This window comes from Amborella trichopoda, chromosome 8, assembly GCF_054954075.1.
Source record: "Amborella trichopoda isolate Santa Cruz 75 chromosome 8, AtrichopodaSantaCruz75HAP2 v2.0, whole genome shotgun sequence".
Lineage (NCBI taxonomy): Eukaryota > Viridiplantae > Streptophyta > Magnoliopsida > Amborellales > Amborellaceae > Amborella > Amborella trichopoda.
In genome coordinates, this window is record NC_142343.1 from 17,179 (window position 1) to 41,364 (window position 24,186).

General features: G+C 36.0%; 1 protein-coding gene across 45 annotated transcripts in view; it reads left to right on the plus strand.

Annotated features, from left to right (window-relative positions):
- The first annotated feature begins 9,867 nt into the window (after window positions 1-9,867).
- The window catches only part of LOC105420931 (uncharacterized), a 35,401-nt gene continuing 21,082 nt past the window's right edge, over window positions 9,868-24,186 (plus strand). For 5 of the 45 annotated variants that reach the window (XM_088874560.1, XM_088874558.1, XM_088874571.1 and 2 more), the window contains exons 1-6: window positions 9,868-10,242; window positions 11,339-11,426; window positions 11,553-11,642; window positions 19,029-19,202; window positions 22,127-22,272; window positions 22,400-22,457. In XM_088874560.1, coding sequence (XP_088730686.1) covers window positions 19,125-19,202; window positions 22,127-22,272; window positions 22,400-22,457 — 282 coding nt within the window. In that variant the 5' untranslated portion in view covers window positions 9,868-10,242; window positions 11,339-11,426; window positions 11,553-11,642; window positions 19,029-19,124. Of the gene's footprint in view, window positions 10,254-10,938; window positions 11,012-11,338; window positions 11,427-11,514; window positions 11,643-14,746; window positions 14,853-19,028; window positions 19,203-19,851; window positions 19,967-20,322; window positions 20,427-22,126; window positions 22,273-22,394; window positions 22,458-24,186 lie in introns of those variants that run through there. The other 40 variants (XR_016061350.1, XR_016061342.1, XR_016061365.1 and 37 more) reach the window with 30 other exon arrangements.

Genomic DNA, 24,186 nt, shown 5'->3' on the forward strand with positions numbered 1-24,186 from the left:
ACTTAACAGTTCAGATTCACTACTCATGAAGAATTGTGAGAATTTAATTGATCCAGACATTTACTAATCACATATTCGTCGTGCACTACTGATGATGAAACCATGATCCATCCAAAAAAGGATTCAAGTATATAGGAAGTTGCAGATCCAGAACAAGAACATCAGAAGAAAGCTCACAGAGTATATGAATCCAATTCTGCATTGATAGAGAGGAACTAGACTTTTAGCAATTCACAGTCAACATCATATATGGATCTAAAACAATTCTCGTTAAGTGGGAAACTCAAAGTGGGAGAAAGAGTCCCTTCCCTAGACTTTAGTGACCTTGCAAAACTCCCTAAAGGAAACCTTTGAGCATAAGTTAGCAATAACAATTCAAATCCCAATCAAAACACACTAAAGAACATAAGAAACAAAAGGGATAATTGTGAACAATCTCATATCAATGGCAGAAGCCCAGGCACTACCGTAAACGCATTAAGCAGCAAACAAAACCAATAAAAAATGTATCTAACCTGGGACACTGACCTACAACTGTTAGATAATGGTATCCAACATGGACAAGAATAACAAATTCAACTGTGAATTTTTTGAATATGAACTATCAATCTGTTAGAGGCATGATCCAAGCAAAAGGGAGAAAACAAAAAATCACATACTAGTTGATATTTTTAAAAAGTAACTATGACCTCAGGGGAGGGAATTTAAATAAAAACCATAATCAATATAAAAGGAAAGGCCAGCAACCAAACTTATAAACTGCTTTACATACTTGAGGTCAACTCCCATAATTTGTGGATTCAATGGATACCCAGTCACCTATAAAATGAATCAATGACAACATCAAAATCAAAATCAAAATTTTCTCTTTAACCAAAAATAACTAATAAGTAAAACTCAAGCAGCAAAAGGACTGTTTCCATGTATGAAACTAAGAAACAGCAACCATCATTAACAAGTCACAAAATTTGGACATAATATATATGGATCAGAGGTGAAGTTACTCCATCTTATCAATCCAAGAATCCCAAACATAAATATTGATGATTATTCTAGAAGCTTACATAAGGCCACCAGCCTACAAATACAGACTGTTGTGGCCACATAACTATGGCACCTGTTGGACCATCCATATGCATATAGAAATACAACTGTGACAATTAGAGGACCACAAAAGCTTTAACTTAGATAAAGCAGAATCCATCATGGGATGAAATGGACTGCCACTTCGGGAGTCCACACAAAATGATTTATGATGCCCTGGCAAGAAGAAATACTCAAAATGAAGTCCAAGAAAATATCACTTTTCTTCACAAGTATCTACTATCTTATACATCAATATTCCCATAGAATTTAGCAGCCAATATAAGATGAAGTAATCTCCCTCAAAATATACAAGTCATCTAATGCTTAAGTGGCTCACCAAATGTAAGTGTTCCCTTGCCATATGTTCCATCAATCCCTTGCCATATGTTACAGTCAAAGTGTAGAAGTCAATCCCTTGCCATATATTCCGTCAAGAAAAGGGGAATCAGTGCCATTGTGAGGGCACCAACTTTGGAGCTATGGAAAGTTTATGGGTAGAACTTTTACCAAGGGAAGTGATGAGGTCCATTATTTCATCTAGACAAAGTGCATCTGTCAGCACAAGGGATATTCTTGAAATTTGACTTCTCGCTAGTATCTATTTTCAAGGCATACACATAGTTGACCCGAAAACTTTTGCTAGTTAGACCCAGAGAGTGCAACCATCAAGTGGATTTTGAGGGCCAAGACCATGAAGGATCAAAATGGCGAAGATGGATTAGGTGTCCAAGTGTTTTGATGGCTGCTATCTCAAAAAATAGTGCATGGAACCCCCTAAACAAGCGCTCAATTAGCAAAAAAGAACGAAAAATTAACTAAACAACTTCTCCAAATAACCTTCCCATTATAATATGCAGAAATTTTGTGAAATAAGCTATAAAGCATAGAATTGTCATGATGGTAGATACCATGCCCTGATTTTTACCATATTTGCAGCATCATTTGAAATTGTAGAGATGAAAAACTAAGGCAGTTATACTAGCAAAGTAGCAACAGGAGATTAATTTTTCTTTCCATCCCTCCTGCATCTACGCACAATAATATGATTTTCAAAAGCCAATGGATTTCAACATGAAGTTGTACCTTAGTGAGCGGTGAACTTAATTTCTGAATGACATCAATTATGTGATCGGACTTCATAGCCTAAAAAGAAGAAAAGGCACAAAAGCAATTTAGTGAATAACCTATAACCTAAAACCTAAACAATTCAAATCTTTTGAGCCTATGCCCAATCTACCTAAAAATCGGCAATTCACCAAATACAATACAACAAAGACAATACACATGTCTGGTTCTTAACTCGATCAGAGACCGATGGATCCAATCCAGGGAATCTAGCATAATGCACATCAAATTAAAGTGCTATTCCATCCAGAAAATGCAACCAGATCAAAAGCACGCACTAAATCACCCTCTATCTTTCAATTATAATACGAGCATGAAATAAACATCCCACTAAGGAATTGAACTTATCAGAGGAGACTTTATATCTTCACCAATATAACCTGAAGATGATTAAAAGAATAATCAGAGGTTGCTCATCAGCCACTCATAAATCACAGAAGTTAAATGATCGTATGCTTGAACATTTCACCTGTCAGAAGAACCAAAATCTAATGCAACAGAGATCCAGATGAGTACACTCCTTTTTGGGTGGGCTCTCATTGTTGAGCTCGTCATCTTCGCTTGAAGTACCCTTCACCATTTTCTTGATTACAAATGAGGAAGAAGAAAAAGATTAATGGATTTCTGATCAATGACGAATGAAGCCTTATGGTCCAAACTGGAGGAAGAAATTTGACAAGATGCAGGTTGGCTGGCTCTGTGATCAAGAAATGCAGAGAGAGATGGATCGGTTTCTGATCAAGATACAGAGAGAGAGGAGTAGATCAGTAGATTGTTAATGGGGACGTCTACTTAGAGAGAGAGTAACCTCTGAGTGAGAGAGAGAAAGGAGTTGCAGCCAGGCCTTTTGTGTTTCGCTTGAGCATGTCAAAGCAAAGGGAGAGAGCCGTTGCCTCAGAGGGAGAGAGCCGTTGCCTTTGAGAGAGAAAGAGCCGTTGCCGAGAGAGAGAGAGCCGTTGCTTTTGAGAGAGTTGCCTTAGAGAGAGAAAGAGAGTTGCCTTAAAGAGAGTCGTTGCCTCAGACAGCGACGGAGCCGTTGCCGTACTTCGGTGGTGTTCTCCAAGTGGAAAATTGCATAAAACTCTAAAAAATAGACGGCATTTTACCCACGTTAATTTTTTTTAGCATATTTTTTCTAAAAATTAAATTTTAAAATAAATTTTTTTTTTCACAATTTTTATTTTAATAATTTATTCATAATTTTATCGATTTTCTTATTTTTGGGATTTTAGACCAACTATTTATTGAACTCGGCTCGGCTTTTTCGCGCTAAAATGTCTCGGCTTGGCTCAGCTAACGTCGGCTCGACTTGGCTAACATCAGCGCGACTGGCTAATATCGGCTCGTTGCAGCTAACATCGGCTTGGCTCGGCTCAAGTCAATGAAACTCAACGTTAGATTTAGCTATTTATGCAACTATCATAGTTGCTAAGTCTCCGTTCAAAAGATGATTTTTTTTTAAATCCGTTAAGAATCCTGAGTTTTTTAAAAGATCTTCAAAAAATTGCTTTTTTAATAGTATTGATATAAATTCGCATTTTATCTTTTCTAAAAAATACTTTTATCTTTTCTAAAAAATACTTACTCCTTATAACTTTATTATTTATTTATTTAATATTATTCAAAATTGGTTTAAAGAAAAATAAAGTTACAATAGGAGTAAATTTAAAATCTTGATTTAACAAAAAATACCATTAAAAGTTCTTTATCTCTATTTAGTTTTTCTCTCTAAGATTTGTTTTTTGGTTTCTGGATTTTTCAAACATTTGTTCCAAGAATCTTTGGGTCGAAAGGGAGATATTGGAAAAAAAGCAATTTATTCGTTGCCTCAGGATGTCGTCACACGTTAACTCGCCCCGTAAGCAAAATGGGTATCGCCTTTGTTTCTCTTATTTTTCTCTCAACTTTGTATTAATTTACTTTGAATTTGTTCTGCATTTCCTCTGAATTCAACTGTCACAACTTGATTTCTTAGTTTTAAGAGAGGCATGAATTGTCATAACATTCCCAACTTCATGTCCCTTTCAATTTTCTTTTCACCAATGATTTGACCCACTTTAGAGAGAGAGATGTTGTTATTGGAGGCCATTGGTAATACTTACTATTTTTCGCCTTTATCTTCTTCTTCTGATATTGTGCTAAATTGAAACAGAAAATGAGAATGAGAAGAGTTCTTCATATGATTCCTCATATTGGTAATACTCTATGATTTTCCTGTGTGTTTGGATTTGGATGTTTTGGTATTTTTTTAGGATATATAATGTTGAAGTTATGCTTCTAGGGCTTCTCTTGTGTTTAACTTTCTTTTCCTTTTTTTTTTTTGGTATATGTATTTTTTTAATGAAAATACCATCTTATGGAGATTCTAGAGTTCTTATAGGGTTTAGCGAATTGAATTGTGTTTCTAGGCCTTATTTTGTGGTTTCTAGTGGAATTTTATTTTTTCTCTCCCCCGCCCCCGCCCCAAGTGGAACGCTTAGCTGTCAGATACGATTTTCGGATATCAAATGCTTAAATTTTTAATTGATTATCTTGTTCATTTATGCTTTTAAGTGCTTATGATTAGCACTTTTTTTGTTTTGCAGGGAGGGACGCTATATCCTACAAGAGTCAGACTCAAGCTTATGGGAATTCAAAAGAGTTGAAAGGAGGAAGAAGAATCTCAAGACTTGCTACGATTTGAAACTCAAGATCTTGATGACCAAGGTGGATGCAAAAACTTTATATGCGTTTTTTTTTGCTTTCATTCCTTTATTAAAAATTTGGTTTGGGAAGATGAGTTCCTTTTGCTTGTAGTTGCCCCTTTTTTATCTAAGCTATCCTTTCGTTGCTCTCTCTCTCTCTCTCATCACCAGTAAGATGCCCCTAATTGCCCTTTCTCTTTCTAATCTATCCTTTGTTTGCTCTCACTCTCTCTCTCTCTGAATCTTGTATTTTGTATGCTCTCAGCCTTATTTACCGGGATCGTAATAGTCTCTTTCTCTCTCTCATAATACCCAATAGGCCATAACTTGTTTTGTTTATTCTCGTATCTTTTACGCTCTGTTTTAGTCTTGCATGCCCATATACAAAATGGATACATATATTTACAAATGTCAAAGCATGGTGTTGCTCCATTCAGAGTGAGATGGAAAGGTATGGGATTCTACTAACCTTTGTTAATCTATTTGTTGAAGCGATTTATTGGTGGTGATGAATCTTTTAGATCTTTTTTTTTTTAAGAGAGAGAGCAAGCGCTCAGCTTCAATCTCCGCCTCGATCTCTTTATTGAGTATACGACGCAACATAGTTCCTCGAAGGTAGCCCACATTTATGTCTAGCTAGCCTTCCTAAACCAGAATTGTGACACTTTTTCCATTCAGAGATATGTTGCTGCTTCTCTTGTTCCCACTACACAATATGCATGCCATACCTGTCCCCACATGTGCCTATCTTTCGGGATTCCTTCGATTCCGCCCTGCTGCGCGTTTATACATGGAATATGTACTAAAAAGAATTCAAAATGAGAAGTAGTCACTCCAAACATAGAAAATTGAAACAAAACAATGAGCATTAGCAAGAGAAATAATGTTGCTCATTAGCAGCCGCAATGTCAGGATACTAAAGGCTAGCAGGTCTATTGCACAGTAAGATAGATCGATTTTGGCATTACCAAAGAGCATTGCATTTGGCCTAAAGCCTATTGAAAAAAAATTTCCATTTTTTTTTTTTTTATGATAATGTTAACTATTTTTTTTTCATGGTTCAATCACAAAAAAGTACAAGCATTTTCTTTTGGAGTCCGCATAGCGTGGCTGAACATGGGCCATGTATACCCAATCTAATGGGCATCCCACAATTGTATATAAAATTCACAAACCACTTTGACAAACTTCAGTTGCGAACCAGCAGTTTTATATAGCCAATCTTGGTCCATACCCAAGTCATAAAAAAATTGATTTCTCACTTCAATCATACCTAGCCAGGGGTCATGAAATTGCAATAAAGAATTGAGGATATTGTTAATTGATGGAGCTTATTATAGTGTCTTTATTGTGTTGTGGCAACCCTAAATTAGTGAGTGTTGTTATCATGGAATGAAACAACATGTTGAAGCCCTTGATAACGATCCACTTCTTGTATTTCCAGAGGGATTTTGTGAATAATGTGTACATAGGTATGTTTAAGATGGTATGTAACTATGTGCATTTGATTTCATTTTAGGTGTACATTAAGAAATAATCAACATCATATGACTCTATTTGTAGACATGAATTTTGTTTTGGTCATTTATAACATGCTTGTTAGATTTAATCATAAACTGATGAGCAATTGGTAAGATGCATAATAGATTTTATTTTAGTTGGAATTATTATTTCCTCTTCCCAATTCTATCTTGATAACTATTGAATTTTTCATTTGGCCCATGGGATCATTGGATCTGGAGTCATTTCATTTTGATTTGTCATATGCATGATGATATTGTGCACCTCATGAGTTTGTCAGTATTTAATCTGCTCATAGAACATGGGAGTAGCTGAATGGATTAGATGAATCACAGATGCAGTTTTTAGACATGTTTTGGTGTGTGGCTCTACCACTATATCCGATTAATCTGTTGACGCTTCTGACCCAATTAATCTGTTGCTGCTTCTGACACACCAGTAGACAATCTGGTGAGGCTCACCAAGTATGTCATTTTTTGGTGACAAACATGGAGGCATTTACCTATTCACATCTGGAAATCTTTTTTATGTTAGTTTTTCTTATTTTTCTGTTACCTTAATTATGTATAGATACTTTGGTAAAAGAATAATATTTATAATTTTCAAATTCATGTTTTATTCTTTTAAGATGTTTAAGATATTAAGAACTTTTTGTGGTAATAGTGCTAAACAGGAGAGTAATTTTTGTATTTACCAATAATGATTGAGAGGAAGATAGATTTCTAACCCCTCTCGAGTGGGATCATGAGTTCCCTGGCAGCCACTCTCTGGTGCTTCCCAAGCCCGCCTCAAATCATAGACCTATCCTGCTAGATACCCAGTCCCTTCCTCGAGGGCTTAAGCTTTTTTGCCTTGAGCTATCTTGGCTCTAAGAGCCTGGCTTCCCCTCTCCTACCTGTAACCATTGGGAGTCCTTCTCCCCCCTTGTGAATGGGTGGGCCAATTTTATCTTGTAGAAAAAGCTTCAAATGCTCGAAGTTTTCCTGAAATCATGGAGCTCACAGCTCCTTGGAAACTTATGATACCAAAAAGACTCCCTTTTGAGGTCTATTCAACATTGCGACTTCATTGAAGAACTTTGACATCTCTCCCCTTCTGAGCTGGATTCTCGATCCATCCACAAACATGATTACCAATGCCTCCTAAAGAAAGAAGAAATTTATTGGGCTCAGCGGGCCAAAGTCAAATGGCTCAAGCTTGGCAACCAAAATACAATTTACTTCCACAAGATAGCCAACTGTTGAAGAAGGGAGAACTCTATTACCCACTTCAAGTTGGGGGATTGGATTGTTGACTATCCCAATCTCATTGAGGCAGCTGTTGTTGAATATTTTTCCAAGCTTTTCTCTTCCCCTTCTGATCCTAGGCCAGTAATGGCGGACCTCTCCTTCTGTTCTAATTCTCCCTTATCTGCAACCTCTTTGGAAGGCCCTTTTTAAGAGGACAAAGTACTCCAGGCCATTAAAGATCTCAATGGAGACCGGGTCCCCAACCCTGACAGCTTCCCCATAGCCCTCTTCGAAGTCTTTTGGGATACCCTTAGGACTGATATCATGGCTTTCTTATCTGAATTTCACTCTGGGGCCACTATCCATAGGGCGATGAATGTCACTTTCATTGCCAAGATCCACAAAAAAAGAGGGAGCAGAAGAGCTTAAAGACTTCAGACCCATTTGTCTGATTAATGCTTCCTACAAAATTCTCTTGAGGGCCTGGCTTCTCGCCTTACATGTGTCCTTGGTCAGGTGATCTTATCATCCCAAGGGACCTTTGTGAAGGAACACCGGATTCTCGATGGGGCTCTAATAGCACACGAATGCATACATTCCCTCTGTAGTGCAAAAATCCCAGGTAATAAAAAATCTTATGATCATGTGGACTGGGAAATTCTTGATGAGACTTTGTCCAAAATGCCATGTAGTGGAGATGGATCCAAGGGTGTATTTCAAAACCCTAATTTTCGGACCTTATTAATGGCACATCTAGAGGTTACTTTCATGCTTCGAGAGGGCTCTGCCAAGGGGACCCCCCTTCACCTTTACTATTTACCATAGTGGCTGAGGTGTTCAGTGCCTCACTATCTATATCAATTATATTATATATTATATAATAATTATGTTATCTCATAGTATTATATAATTTAGGTAATATAATATAATGAAAAGATATATATTAATATATTATTACTTATTAAATAATATATAATTATTATTTATAAACTAATATAAAATAAATAATAATATTATTTATAAAAAAAAAAATAATAAGTAACAATACTATTTATAAAATAATATATAAATTCCTTCTTCTCCTAAGGGAAAAGAGCACTTGTCTTTCAATGAAGTACCGTATTTGATGATAAGAAACAGATATACCGTTTTATTCAATTACCAGTGGTTAGGATAAAGGGAGTAGCATTGAGAGCAAGAATGGTTTTGGCTTTAATAAATTTTTTTTTTTTCAGATGAATTGTCTTATGCGGGCCAGAGGTATAAAGCATCAATCTATCTTAAAGAGGGAGGCAAATAGGTGGTTCATTTAAAAACAATTGAAACTAACGATCTAAATGTTTTTTTAATAAAATTCTTATTTTTAATTTTAAAAATTTATTTATTTTTTCATATTCATGATCCCCATGTTTTCAAAAATAAATTTATTGAAGCATCCGCATTTCTACATTTGCAGGCTTAACTACATGCTAACCGCATCTATTTTTATATATTTAAATATTTTTATATTTATTTTAATTTTTATCTAGTCAAAATAAAAGGGAAAGAGATGACACATAAGCAAAGATTCGGATATGGAAACCCTAATTAACTTTTAAAAATTCGAAGATTGTCTATTTTTGATTTTTTGACAACAATTTGTAGCCGAAATGAAAAAAAAAGATCGTTTAATTTGGGAAAAAAAAATGAACTCCAAAATTTGCCTGATGTTTTAAAATTTCACTGAAATTCCACAATATCGCTATTTCAAAATTTCAATGAATTTCGTAAATTTCAAATTTCCACAAATTTTCTTGTGGAAACATAAATTTATGTTTATGGTTTTTTTTTTTTTTTCGTATTTTGACTATTTTATTTTTTTTCACTATCTAGGCTCGGCTTATATAGGCTTGGCTCGGCTTATATAGGCTTGGCTCGGCTTGGCTCAGCTTACTTCGGCTAAGCTCGGCTTAGACAATATCGGCTCGGCTCAGATAGACTTGCTAAGCTATTATCGGTTAATTTTGGCTAAAAGCAGTGAAAATTTAATTCAAACAAGCCGCGCCGATATAAACTGCGCTAAGCCGATACAAGCTAAGCCGAGCCCTTTTAAGCCGAGCTGAGCCAAGTATAGTTGAGCCGAGCCGAGCCGAGAGTTAACTGTATGAGCCAGAGGAATAAAAATTGGCAAATTTCACATGCCCGACCTCTTTTCTGATCATCTACTGCTCTCCTCTTTCTTTACTCTCTTCTTCCCCACTCACAATCTCTCTCCATCCCCCAAAATCTCTCCATCTTCCTTCTCTTTCAATTTTCTGGACTCTTCCCCCTCTTATACTATGGCAAAGTCCAACTACCCAGACTAACTTTCATTCACACATTTTGCAAACCATCTTTCTCTCTTACCACAAACCATTTGTTTCTCAACAATCACCGCTCATGGAGTACTGAAGACCCTTTTTGCTGAAAGGCTGCTACATAGGGCATTAAAACTTACTTCGCAAGTTGCTCTAGTGGGAGAAAAGAGGAGCTCTTTTTTGGTTATGGATGTGAAACCTGGCAAGGCCATGTCTGCTTCCTTGGAACTCCTCAATGAAGCATACGATGAATGTAGCAAGGTTTGAGCAGAGTATGTCATGACTTCTTTTTTTTTTGTGAATGATAGAGTATGCCAAGACTTTTCACCTAGGTATTTGCTTTCTCTCTCTCGAATTGCTCTCTCTCCTATTGGAGGGAGGCTTGGGGGTGAAGGAAGTTGGAATGGGTACTCTCTCCTCTCTCTATCCAAAAATTTCAGTGGGTACTGTAAATGGGACAGGCTTTTTTAATGTTTCCCTCTTTCTAAATTAACATTTCTCTCTAAACTAAATTCTGTAGCATTATTTATACTCTCCCTAAAGGAAAAAAGACTTATTGGCTACTTCTCTATTTTCGAACCTGTAATTAGCTACAGTACTCTCTTCCTCTCTCTACTTCTCTTTCTCTCTCTTCTGTTTACAGTAATGTGACAAGTTTAAGATACAGGTGGACAGTAATGTGACAAAATTTTAAGATAGAGGTGGACAGTCAAACATGCTCAGAAATATGCATATTCAGAATAATTTATAGTTCATATATATGGAAAACTGGTAATGGCTATACTCATATTTCTAAAAATATGAATATCCAGATTTTGTTTTGTCAAACAAAGCCTTAAAGTGTTAAACGAAAAGAAAAGAATCTTGTTTCCCTTTTTTCTGCACCATTTTTATTTAAATGAGAGATAGCAGATAGAGAAGCTCATTGTGATGGAAATGCTATGGGATATGTTACAGGGAGTGCAAACTCTATGGAAATGATAAGCCGGTAAGAATGTTGGCCATAGCCCTCCAAAAATATTTTTTGTGGGTAAGTCAGTGGGGGAGACTTAACCCTCCAATTCTATTTTTGGACATGCACTTTCTGAGATATTATTACCAGTCGCTTTGCATTTGGTATTATATCTGATATCTGCGATTTGGAGGTGTTTGGATTGAGTTGAGGCACGAGGGAGGTTAATGGTAATCATAATCTCGGAGATTCGCATAAATGTAACCGTGATTTTCAGTTGATGTAAAGTACAAAAGAGAGAGAGAGAGGATTTTTTAGGAATATTTTTTCGTTAAAAATGGGAGGAATGTGATTGGTGAGTATTTTGATTGGTTGATTATTTAATTGGTTAAAAATGGATTTCAGGAGGGGTGTAAGCGTGAAGTAGTGGAGGGAGAGAAGCCTTGTCCAATGATGCGTCTGTCAACTAAACATTCCAACTGCGAGTGATGTGGTAATTTTTTATTTGTGTTTCTATATATTTGTTGTGAGAGAAAATGTTCTTACTTGATTTTTTTTTTCTTTTTTCTTTTATTTATCAGTATCGAGTGTTCAGCGTGAGGTGGTAATATATGTGCAGGGAACAACGCTGAATTGCTTCTACGAGATCGACCACATTAGGCTGCCTCGTAATTCCCCCATTCACCTCAAGACCATTTGTGCTGTGCAGGTATGGAAACAAACAAAACCCTATTCCCAAATATTCTCAATGACCCCTCGAGTTTTACTTTTGCCGGTCATATTAGATAGTTTCTCAGATATTTGGAATTCTAACAAATTTCTAAAGGTGTTTCTGTTTCCTCTAACCCTACCTCAGTATCACCAAATCTGGTTAAGCCTACAAGTATCAGTTATAAGATAAGATATTCATAACATACTTATAAGAATTAGCCTGAATTACAACTTAGAAAGAAAGAACATGCAATGCACATATGAATTCTCTTATGTACACATAGCAAGGTTAGATGCATCCTAATCTCTCATCATCCATCTTTTCTTTCTAGATAAAGTATTAGAGATAAATTTATGGGATTTTGAGAGTAAGACTGCTCCATACAACTGGGTTTGTTGCATTCCAACTAAACTCAACAAACTTATTCACGAAACACGAGAAGTGAATCGATGAAATTTTTGCACTACAAATGAGGTTCAACAACGCCTCAACAAGGATGCACACCCTGAAGAGATGCCATGCAAAACAAAGGTCAACTCGTATTGACAACACCTATATGTCATTTCTCTTGTCTCCCCTTTTTTGAACTGTCTGGATTTGACGGTTTCATGAATTTTACATCTATTAATTCTTTGTTCTAGTTCATGGCATTGGTTCTATCAGATTTTGGCCTGCGTTAGTTCCAGGGTACAACAAGGGTACATTAAAGAACGAAACAAACATGAGAATTATATAAACTTGTGGGATCAATTTATGTATATGTAATTTGGATATGCTTTACAATGGTTTGTGACTTTTTATTGTCAAATGCCCTGTTTTTGTAATTTTTTTGTTGGATTTTTCTGGAATCTCCAACCCTAAACCATATTTTGTAATCCAATTTGTTATAGTCTTTTGAGCTTATTTGGATTCCTTACATGTTGTTTTTAGTTTTGTTTCAGGTTTAAATATTTTATTTTATTTATTAGCATTTTAAAGAAATCTTTTTTTTAAGGGGCTTTTGGGTCATGCACAGACCTAGTCCACTCAGCCTCGCACTTGGCTGAGTTACTCGGGCTGCTTCTAAGGCCCAAGCAATGTGGAATAACACTGCTTAGTATTAACCATGAATGTCTGTCACACACACAGACATGGCCATGGTGTAAATGCTCATACATGAACCCATTCATTTCTTTAACATTGGGAAATTTGGTAGTTTACTCATGAATATTATTTTTAATGGATTATTCACATAACATAGCGTAGAAGCTTGTGAACAAATGAGGCATGTGATGATTTTTTCTTTTTTCTTTTTTTTCTTTTCTACGTACTTGCTGAACATCTATGGGGATAAAAATATTTTAAGATCCTTACTAACTTCTTTTTTTTTTTTTCTTATTTTTCTATTTTTTGATGGTTCGAGTGTTTGAAAAAAGCATAATCCAAATTTGAAAGATATTCCCTTTAATGAAATGTCTGTTGTAAACCTGAGACCTGCCATGAATGATGAGGTTTGGTGCATTGGCCAAAAAATGGTGATAACAAAGATGGCAGAGGTCAAGGAGGTAGGACATGAAACCTTGTGAGATCGAGGCATTTTTCTAGAACTTGAGAAGAGCTTAGGGTAATTTGGGATCTGATTTGGTAACAGATGGAGAACCTTGCATATGTATATCATCTGCAGTCCACTTTGCCTTGTACTTGGTCGAGTTAGCCCAAGCAAAGTGTTATAACATCGCTCAGTATTAACCATGAATATCTGTCATGCATGAAGCCATTCATTTATTTAACATTGGGAAATTGTGGCAGTTTCCTCATGAATATTATTTTTAATAGATTTTTCACATGACACAACATAGAAGCTTATGGACAAATGAGGCATGTGATGAACTTTTTTTTTTAACAAACTTGTTAAACCTCAATGGGGACGAAAATATTTTAAGATCCTTAACTAACTCTATTTTTTTTCTTATTTTTTTATTTTTTTATGTGTTGAGTGTTTGAAAAAAGTATAAACCAATTTAGAAAGATATTTGTTATAAACCTGAGACCTGCCATGAACAATTTGGTTTGGTGCATTGGCCAAAAACTGGTGATTATAGAGATGGTAGAGGTCAAGGAGGTAGGACACGAAACCTTGTGAGATCGACGCTTTTTTTTTAGCACTAGAGAAGAGCTCGAGGGACTTTGGGATCTGATTTGTTAACAAATGGAGAGCCTATGCTTGGATGGTTTTTAACCTCCGCATCTTTATGTTTTCTCACCACAATCTTCTTTATATCTATGCTGTTATAGGTTTTCCTCATTGTTTTTGTTTGTTATATGTCTTCCATTTTTTTCTATTATAATTGAATTTTCACTATGAGCACATCGTATTTTTTTTACGCTTTTATGATTCACCTGATTTGATCCTTTCTTGTCACGTGTTTTGTATATTGGGTTTAAACTTTTCTTCAGAAGGTCCTGGGAGAAATGCTCAACAATTTATGCTCCAAACTCTTGGACTATAGAACTGAATTTACAATTTATAAGAAAACTTTCTTCTTAGAGACTTTTTTTTTTCTCTTGACAATCCAATTTTTTCCCTCTAAACCCATTTTCTATCTCTTCTGGGTTGGATGCCTTAATTGCGTTTTTCTTTTACTCCACATATGTCCCCTCTATTTGAGGCTGCCTCCAAACCCTAGATTTATCACCCTAAGGTCGTCGGCATAGGACATTGATAGATTGGTATCGATGGATGCCTTAATTTCATTTTTCTCTATTCTTCTTTTTTCTTGTTATTTTTACCTTTGGTAGAGGTGATATTGATAGATAAAATGAAAGTAGACGTTGATGGTAATGGTAATGGTTTGACCTGGACACATGGTTTGGAGTTACTCTTTTCTTTTTTACCTATCTGTCATCTTGTCCTATTAGATAAGGGCAAACTTTCTATGCTTCTCCTACAGCATAAAACTTATATACCTTCCCTTATCCAATCGTCCATCCTAAATGGACGGTTGAGATGGCCCTAATCACAGTGTCACATTACATCTCTAAGAGAAAATATTCGTAGCACTATTATAATTGTAGATATGGCTATGATTGCAGAAAAATGTCACAAGAGAAGTTTATTTCTGGCAGGCAAGGATGAGAGATCCTAAAGATTCTTACCAGAGGCATTTCAAATGCCATAAAGTCTCCAAGAAGTTTCTTTGAAACAAACACCATAAACATATTTGACAGGTAGATGGTACCCTTGGCTTTAACTTTACCTCTAGGAGCTTTAATAAGAAAGACATGAACTCGCCAAGTTAGAATACTACTATGGAATCAAAACCCGAACAAAATTGCAGCGCTTCAAGCCTACAAGTATAATGCGAAGCTTATAATAACTCTTTCATTTTCTATTATTGTTGTTGGCGCATTGATTGCCACTAGAAGTTCAATGAGTTTGAATTTTTGTTTTTTTTAGGACATTACCGTTGGTTGGTTATCCATGTAAAAAACAAATGCCACAAAAAAGCATTTGCATGCCAAAAGCCAAAATCGTATTTGAAGTATAGAAAATTGAATTTCTTGTCCACCATATTCAAGCCTTATCAATATTCATTATCGAATATGTGATAGTACAAACTAGTGGTAAACATCACAATAGGAAGAGGTCACAAGCAATCTTCATATACAACATGCTAACAAGTTTATAGTTGTTAGCTAACAATTTAACCACTTGTTCGAAAATTCCAATCAATTTCACAGAATAGTAGGAGAAGACCACTGTTCTGGTTTCTTTGTTTTACCTACTGCAACAAGTAAAAATTATACCAAGATTTCTTATCAAGTGAAAATGACAAAAACTTGATATAATATGAAGTAACTCAACTCCCCAAAATAAATGTTTCAGAAACCAGCATGATTCTGCCACATAAAATGAAGGGGAATGCATCGCCTTCATGTCACCTCTTGGCACTACCAAGCATTTCCACACTTACCTATATATCTCCAATATCTCCTCCATGCTTGCCAAGCATTTTGCACGTGCACCCCATGATTTTTCATGCATTTCTCAGGGTAAAACATTTAAAGTATTCATCAGAATTTTCCACAGAATTTTCAGCACACATCTAAATGCTTTCCTTTTCATAAAAGATTCCCTGCTGCTCTTTCCTACAATCACTTAGTGCATATCATCCGGATCCTCCGTAGTAATCAGAAACTCTTTTTGTCGATGGCACTCACGCACAAGTGCAACCACAACTAAAAACTGTCACTGCGGTGTCATTTATGCTGCCACTCCCCATACTCTCACCTCTCACTCATTGGCGTCTAAAACTCTCACCCAAGAGGCTCATAAACATGATCAATCAACGACAAAATGTAGACCTAGCTTTACAATTCTTTGACCATGCTGTGAAATATCACCCCAATTTCTTTCATAATCCTGATACTTATCATATGATCATAGAGAAATTAGCCATGGCTAGGGATTTGAATTCCATGGAAATTATACTCAAAGAGTTAAAGGATTCCAGAATTTCAGTGAAATAACATTCATAGATGTTATTCCAAACTATGGCTTTGCAAACAAGCACAAGTTGGCCCTTGAATCCTTTTTCAGGATAAATGAGTTTGGGATAAACAAGCCAGTTCTTTTAATACTCTTTTGAATGCAATGATTCAGACCAAAATGCTTGATTTGGTTAATTATATGTATTGTATAGGAATTGCAGGAAATTTGGGATATTTCCAATTGTTTTTACCTGTAATATTCTAATTAAGGCCTTGTGTTAAATGAATGATTTGAAATCAGCTTTCTAGGTTTTGAAGGAGATGCCAAGCTAGGGTTTTTTTTTCCAAATACTGTAACTCTGTAAGCTGTGACTTACTTTTATGAGTGGATTTTGTGGAGTAAAAAGGATTTTTGGATGAAATGCTTGAAAAGAAGTTTATACCATGCCCAACCCCGTGTTGCAAATTTTTTTATCTTATATGTCAAGAAGGCAAGGTTGATGAGGCTCGTATGCTATAGAAGAAGCTCTTAAAGAGGAACTACACCCCGATAATGCTATTTATAGTATGCTCATCTATTGGCTTTGTAAAGGTGGTAAACTTAAAGCGGCGAGGAAGCTTTTGATGAGTTTGAGAATGGGTTTTATCCAAGTACATTGACATATAATAGAATGGGGAGTTGTAAGAGGCAGGGTGATTATGGGATGATATGCTCGGCAAAGCATGTGTTACTAAGGTTTTTCACTTACAATAGGTTGATCAAAGGGTTTTCTAACACTAGAAGGGCAAGTGAAGGTTTTAGCATATTTGGAGAAAATCCTACACAAAGGGTGTGAAGCCAATAAGTCCACTAATGCCCAACATAGTGTGCTCCCATGATGGGGTTAGACGGTTTAGGACCATAGAGGTTGGTATGTGGTCTAGTATTGTGTTCCCGAATGTGTCTTTTATGAGGACATTCATTTTTAGTAACATGCTCGATGACCAAGTCTATTTCTCTCACCCTTCAAGAATTGTACTTTTCTAGTCGGAGTTGAACTTGGGTCTTAGAGTTAATCTCATATTTTTCAGGCAAGGCACCCATCACATTTTCAGCGATGTAGTCCCTAATCAAATTGCCCTCCATGAAGCTTGATATGCACTTTCATCATCTAAATGAAAATTTAATTGTTAACTAACTATAAATGCAACTGAAGTTAAATAAACATTTAGGGAAGGCCCGAATGTGTAGAGTGTTTAGTAGGCTTTGCAAGAAGTAAGTGATTCTCAAGCTATATGTTAACAAGGGGCATATTTTAGTCCACCTAAGCCTCCCAATATCCATGATATTTTTACACATGAACCCTAACTTTGCTTTCTCTCTACAGGTTTCATATTTGTCACAATCTTGCAACTCCTTGTTGTTCACCATCATTACTGCCGAAATAAACAAAGAACCGGAGAAAAGACATATAAATCGTTATCAAGAATAATGTAAACACCAACATTCAAAATAAATGATAGGCTACAAGACTTGGATGAGCGTCCAAGGTTCTGGGCTCATGTAGACACTAAGAATGTGACACTCATGTCTAACACTATAGAAACTAAGATACTTTAATCGCTTAAAATCCCACCTCCCGACCCGTTGAATATATATATGAATGTGTTGTATCTAGAAGGGGCTAAGTTGCGTTTCTGACATGTATATTGGTGTATGACACTGACACTCGTACCCATATCCTTGTAACATAGATGATGGAGCTTTCTTATTTCTTAAAGCAAATGGAGCGCACCTTGATATTTTTCAAGAAACAGTAATATTTGTTGAGGGAAAGTAATTTATTTGGAAGAAAGCATAGACCTATCTTGGGCATCTTACAAATGGTTTTGTGAAGATCTCATTGCTTAAAGTAAGAACTATAGCTGCTTCATGAAACAGAGAGAAGCAACACCCTTGCAGTGATGTTCTTCGGAATCCACAGTTAACATGTTAGTCAAGTGCCATTATTTGAATTATGCAAAACAAGATAGAAAATCTAGGGGTGTAGCAATGCTAGTATTAGTTATCCTGCTCTAACAGGAAATTGTGGCTGCTGTATTTCAAAAACCATGCGACAACTAGTTTTCAAATGAGGAACTATGCTCTTACAGGATATTTAGCTGTTTCAAACCTCCTAAAAAAGCAGGGCACCTAGTCATTTTTTGAAACTACAAGTGGCAACCAAGAGTTTTTCGATAATATAATGCAGCAAATTGGAAATTTAGACTCATTTTCACGAAGAAAGAGTAAGAAATTACCATATTTTTACAAGTAAGTTCTGATCAGTTGCTTCTGAGAAATCAAATTGGCGGTCTGCATCTACTGCCCAGCTGGTGAACCATGTAGTTGTATGGAAACCTTCTTTGGATATCCCCATATTGTATAGAAATCCAACACTTTGAAGAAGGTTCTTCCAAAAACTGGTCATGATTCTTATTTGATGGTCACTAATTTTCTTTGAAAGCAAGTGGGCACAGCTAGCCGCTGGACGAAGATTGACTCCCAAAACAGATATCCTTTTTCTTATATATTCCAGCCAATTGCCAAAAAGAATGGGGTTCCTAAATGAAATATCTTCCCAAAATAATGCAAGAAATAAATGAATCTTTTTTTTAAAAAAAAATAATAAAAAGAAGAAGGAGAAACCAGCCATGAAATGAAGCAATTCATTCCTACAGGGAACTTAAAATTCTGGTTCATTTCACTTGAACTATGAACTATGCATATTTCATATTAACTGTGAACTGTGCACAATAAATTATGTATAATTTAATAGTGCTCTAAATGAACATTCAGATATTTCCGTATTACATGTCCATGCATATGCTTATGTGAGCAATGATCCTATGATTTCATAGAATGCTAATTCTCTATCTGTGTATCTTTCATAGGATATATACAGATACAAGAACCAGATTGTAAAGGATCAAAGGTATTTGTATACTAAAGAATAGGGGATTACTCATGTAAGATTTCCATTGGCAAAGATGATGACAGCATGCTGCAAAGGCAGGCTGCAATTGTCTCCTGGTCCTTTATGTTGCTTAGTGTGGCAGCACGTTAAGGTAAAGTCTGCAAGCACAATTTTAACATGAAATAAAGAATGCAGTGAATTACCGAAGCCAGTAATGCTGACAAAGTTATCTTCACATGCATTCCCTAGTTAATTATTGGGTGACAAATTGAATTTGCCAACCTGTGGCAGGATCACATAAAAGTTTCTCAATTGCAAGGGAAGAAACACCCCCTAAAGTCTACACATTATTCAAGTCCAAATCATCAACTGCAATAGTTAAGTTAGACATTAGATGCGCAAGGGGGATGTAAATTGACAGTATTCAATAAATACATCTATACATGCAATGTTAAATATTGTCTGCTTATCATGTTAAATGTGTTAGAAAACCAAATGAGCTCCCATTGAAGATAGTCTTCATTAGTTTAATAGTGATTATGTATGGAACTCAAGGCCCCTGCAAGGTCCCCTGAGCACTGGGCCCTCTAGCACTATTACAACACAATTGTTTAATGAACTTTCACCATGCAAGAGCAATTTGAGGGTGGACCAATGCAACCCATGGGAAAAGCATTCTGCCATTACTGACCTGGTTATAGTATAAAAACTCGACAATCCTCTTAACTTGATGGTGAAGCATTTCAACAGATTGCTATGAAAGGAAGGGTATATAGCTAATGGATTATGGATGATTGCAGTACTTCATGAACCCACCTCTTGAAAGGGAGCCATGCCTCAGCAGTTGGAGCTCACTGCAAAATAAATTCTTTCACCTTTGTATATGATATTCCATCATTCCACTTAGACAATCAGGTATGTTGTCTTTTGATGAGTTCTTTTGTGCTTTGAATGGATACAAGTTGTATCATGGCATACTGCCTAAACTTTTCAAGATGAATATTATGGTTTCTACTGTTCCAAGATGAGTTGAATCTGTAGGCTGAGGGAAACCATTATATTCTGCCTAAACGTATTTACTTTGCCTTAAGCTTTCAATCATTTTCCCAGTGGCAGCTGACCAAGGTTGTCATGTCTCGGATGCAAACAAAATTCTCTTTAGGCATGTTGTTTGATCTGAGGTTTAGAATGGAACTGTCCAATGATGAAATCCGAGACCTGATAATCCTGCTTTAACCCGTAAATCCAAATTTCCTTCCTCACCATGGCAGGGACATGATGGTGTAGGAGCCAGCTAAATCAGGGTTCTTTTTGGCGGAACATCTTTCTATGAGCAGCTTTGGCCAAGTGATCTTCCCCTGCCATTGCCAGCGAGGTATGGCTCTTCCCAGTCCGGCCCAAAACGTAGCTTCTAGATTGCTTATTGATTAGCAAAAAGGCTCTCATGGTGGACCACATCCAGCGTGGGGGAATACACTTCACTGACATATACAAATGTATCATGTGCAAAACAAAACTAGGAATCAATTGGGCTAGTAGGATTTCTATTTGCGCCTGGAGACTAAACTAGCGTTTGAATATTTTTGAGCCCACTAAATCTCTTGAGGTGTCTTCCCAACACATTTGGCATGAAGCCAATGCGATCATGGATAGCCTCACCAAAGAGGGGGCTTCCCAAATAAATCTTGTAACCTTGGTCTAGTGGGCAGTCCCTTTTGTTTCTTTTTTGTACAATTTTGTCTCTGTTCTTTATTAATTAACTGTATAAGAGGTCTGGTTTTACACTTGTTATAAGTAATCCGAAAGAGTAAATAAAGTAAAAAAGAAGTATTTGCTTTCCTTGTGAAACTTGCATAATATCTATAGTTGACTTTATCATTTGCCTATTGTTCATGAAATTGGAATGGATTTTGAAATAGTATTAATTTCTGGAAGTAAACCTTAGGTTTTGTAAAGAAATATTGATTTTACTTCTGGGAATAATCACGGAAAAAAAAAAAGCAAAGCAGAGCCTCGAACATAGTTTGGAAGTAAAAAGATGCATTTTATCTGTTAGCAAAATGGCTAGAACTCCTTGAATATTTTGAAACCCTCATTTCTAGTAGACAAGCATTAAAATAATTAGTTTGTGTATTTTCTTTATCGGTGGATGGAGGCCAGAATCTATGCAATGATTATCTACGTGGCCAGTAATTTCCAAGATGCTTTTTTTTTTTTCTCAAAGCAGCTTTTCCTAGATATATTTGACACTCAAGTTATCCTTGATTCCGTTGTAAGTATCTATACTACCAAGACTCTTGTAGCTACTTTGTTAGCTGTCCAACTTCATATACCTCCTTATGAAGAGTATTTTCGTTCACTACATTTTTGATATACCACAACATTTGTGTTGTTTTCTTGTCTTTCAAATTATCTTTATTTGAAAATGATATTCTTTATGAGCATTGTATGCTAGAAACATGTCATGCTCATATTTTGCCTCTTTTTTTTCTGCTACCTTAATCAAAGTCCTTTTATGGTGTATCTGCAGTGTCCTATTTAGTACCCTTTTTTGGCTATTTTCAAGGGAGAGAAAAGGGAAAAGGATAAATGAATGAAGAATTATTTAGAGATATACTAGTTGGAGAGTACTACATGCACTGGTCCAGTGAAAGCAACCGCCAAAATAGGAAGGATAAACAAAATTACATACGCTGCACTTGTGTTTCCTATGGTTTATACCTGCTCTTTTTTTTTGCCTTGTAATTGTAGGTGTGATATTTTATGTTATTAAGCATTGTTAAATTAGGAGAGCTGCATATTCTTTTCTTTTTTATTCTATTTTTGTTAAAAATAATTGTAGATGTCATGGTGAAGACTCTCTCTTTCTCTCTCTTTCTCTCTCATGGTTTAGGCCTCTGGGCATTTGGCCATCTGCTATAGTACTCATTTTGAAAGTCTTTTATGTTGTGAAATACACATTTGCTAACTTGCAAAGAAAATGCAATCTGTATATGGTATCTAAACTTTTCTATTTTCTCTTCATTAATGGACGTTCATGTCCTAAAAAATCTGATCTCATATTGTAATGTGTAGACATGTGAGATGGATTGCTTGAGCAATGTAGCTGCAATGCGTGATATAGTTTTTCAAGTGGATTTCCTGGCTCGAATGCTCCTATTCCACCTGGTGCTAGCTTTGGTTATCATCCTAGAGGTTGGGGCAAGCCTCCTGTTGATGAAGTAAGTTTCCTATGATTCTTGCATTCAAGCTATCGTAGTCTTTATAATATTTTGTATGGATTCTTCTTCTGTGCGCTTGTTTATTCTTTTGTGACCGCTTCTGTGAAATTTTTATTCTGTAGTTCAGACGCCCACTATATGGTGACGTTTTTTGTGTCCAACAACAAGAACAACCTAATTATGAGGTATAGATATGCATATGGGAAAGCTTTCTATGTAACCCCACCCACATATGGAGAGATTTTAGGGAAAGGGAGAAGTGACGGGTGCAATACATTTGCTGGTTAGGAACTAAAGTCGAGTGCGGCAAGTTAAAAATTTTGGTTTACATTGGTCATCTTTTGGGAGCTTTAATTTGAATCAAAATTATCCTTTGGATTTTATACATATCGAATTTAATTGTCTTGAATTGATGGTATGAGGATAGAGGTGCACATGCATTTCCAAGTTAATTAGTATCTAAGAAAAATATATTGTGTATTTATTTTTTATCAAAACTCCCCTAATAGTAACACTCATCAAAATGAAAAAGGCCTTGCAACAGACGAATGCACAAATTAAAGAGGCTTAGTACATAGTACTTGCTTTTAAAATTGGCTTGGATTTATTGCCTTTTCATTTTTTCTGGTTGACGATTAGTTGTTTTTTCTTTTGTTCGTGACTAAGTAGATGATTTACATGCATTTCAACTGGCATGGATTTATGCCTTTTCATTTTTCCTAGTTGAAGATCAATTCTGCTTTCCTTTGTTTGTGACTAAGTAGATGATTTTCATTCATTTCAATTTCATTTCTACCAGCGTCGACAATAAAATCCGCTCTTCTTGGGCATAATGTACAACCAACTATTAAAATTATTGGATATTTATCACATTGGATTGATTGAGAGGGTTCTGCTATGAACTTTAATTATATGGGGGATACTATTTTCATAAGGAAAACTGACATTGTATCTCAATTTAATGAAAGGGTGGCCCATGATTATTATCTTTTTTGGGTTATCTATGGTATTTATTATTTTGCATGAGAATTTGGTTAAATGAATGGGAACTTGCAAAATGGGAACTAGGTTTCACGCATGCTAATTTAATTTTATGAGGAATAGGGTATAAGGGTGTATTTTGGTCAATATCAAGGGTCCACAAGTGGGTTTAAATGTACTGTACAAACGCAGTTATTGATGTTATTTTGATTTATGGAATTGAAACACATTCCCTCCTACTTTGGTGTACTAGAGACGGCCCCTACTTTGTGTAGAGATGCAGCCCTACTTCGAGTAGTGACGTGGTTCAGGCTAGAAAGGCCCTTGTTCCTTTCCCTTTATTGATGGTGATCTAGGATGTTTTTCTCTTGTTGATCGACCGGCATGATCGACGGGTTGTTTTTGTTGAATCGGTCTCGGATCTGTCCTTTCTGGGTGTTGGTTTTGCACCACTGTGCATTAAAATTGGGGCTTTGCAATCAGCCGACGAGCACGTAAACTGTTATGAGAACAACTCAAGGACATGGTCGTTGTATGTTTGATGGAGTAATTGTGATATGCTCGATTCAGCAACTTGAACATGCTAGAATTGCCTAATTTCAGCCATTTACACTGGTTGAAATTGCCTCAGTTCAGCGGCAAGTTTCTAAGCGCAATGATAATTTGATGAAATAAAGGTTTCTCTATGGTCTGTCTATTTAAGACCACAAAAAAAATTATGCTCGTACAACGAGATTACCTCTCCTTTGGTTATGAGGTGAATTATAAATGCAATTGGATACAAATCCACCTTTGTCATGAACGACCAAAAATCATTCAGAGCGGGTTGGCTTCACCTCATCCACCATATCCTCAAATCTCCTTTGATATGACCTTTTTTACATCCCTCGTACACCACTTGCTCAATTCTCATTAGATCATTTTATTCCCTCA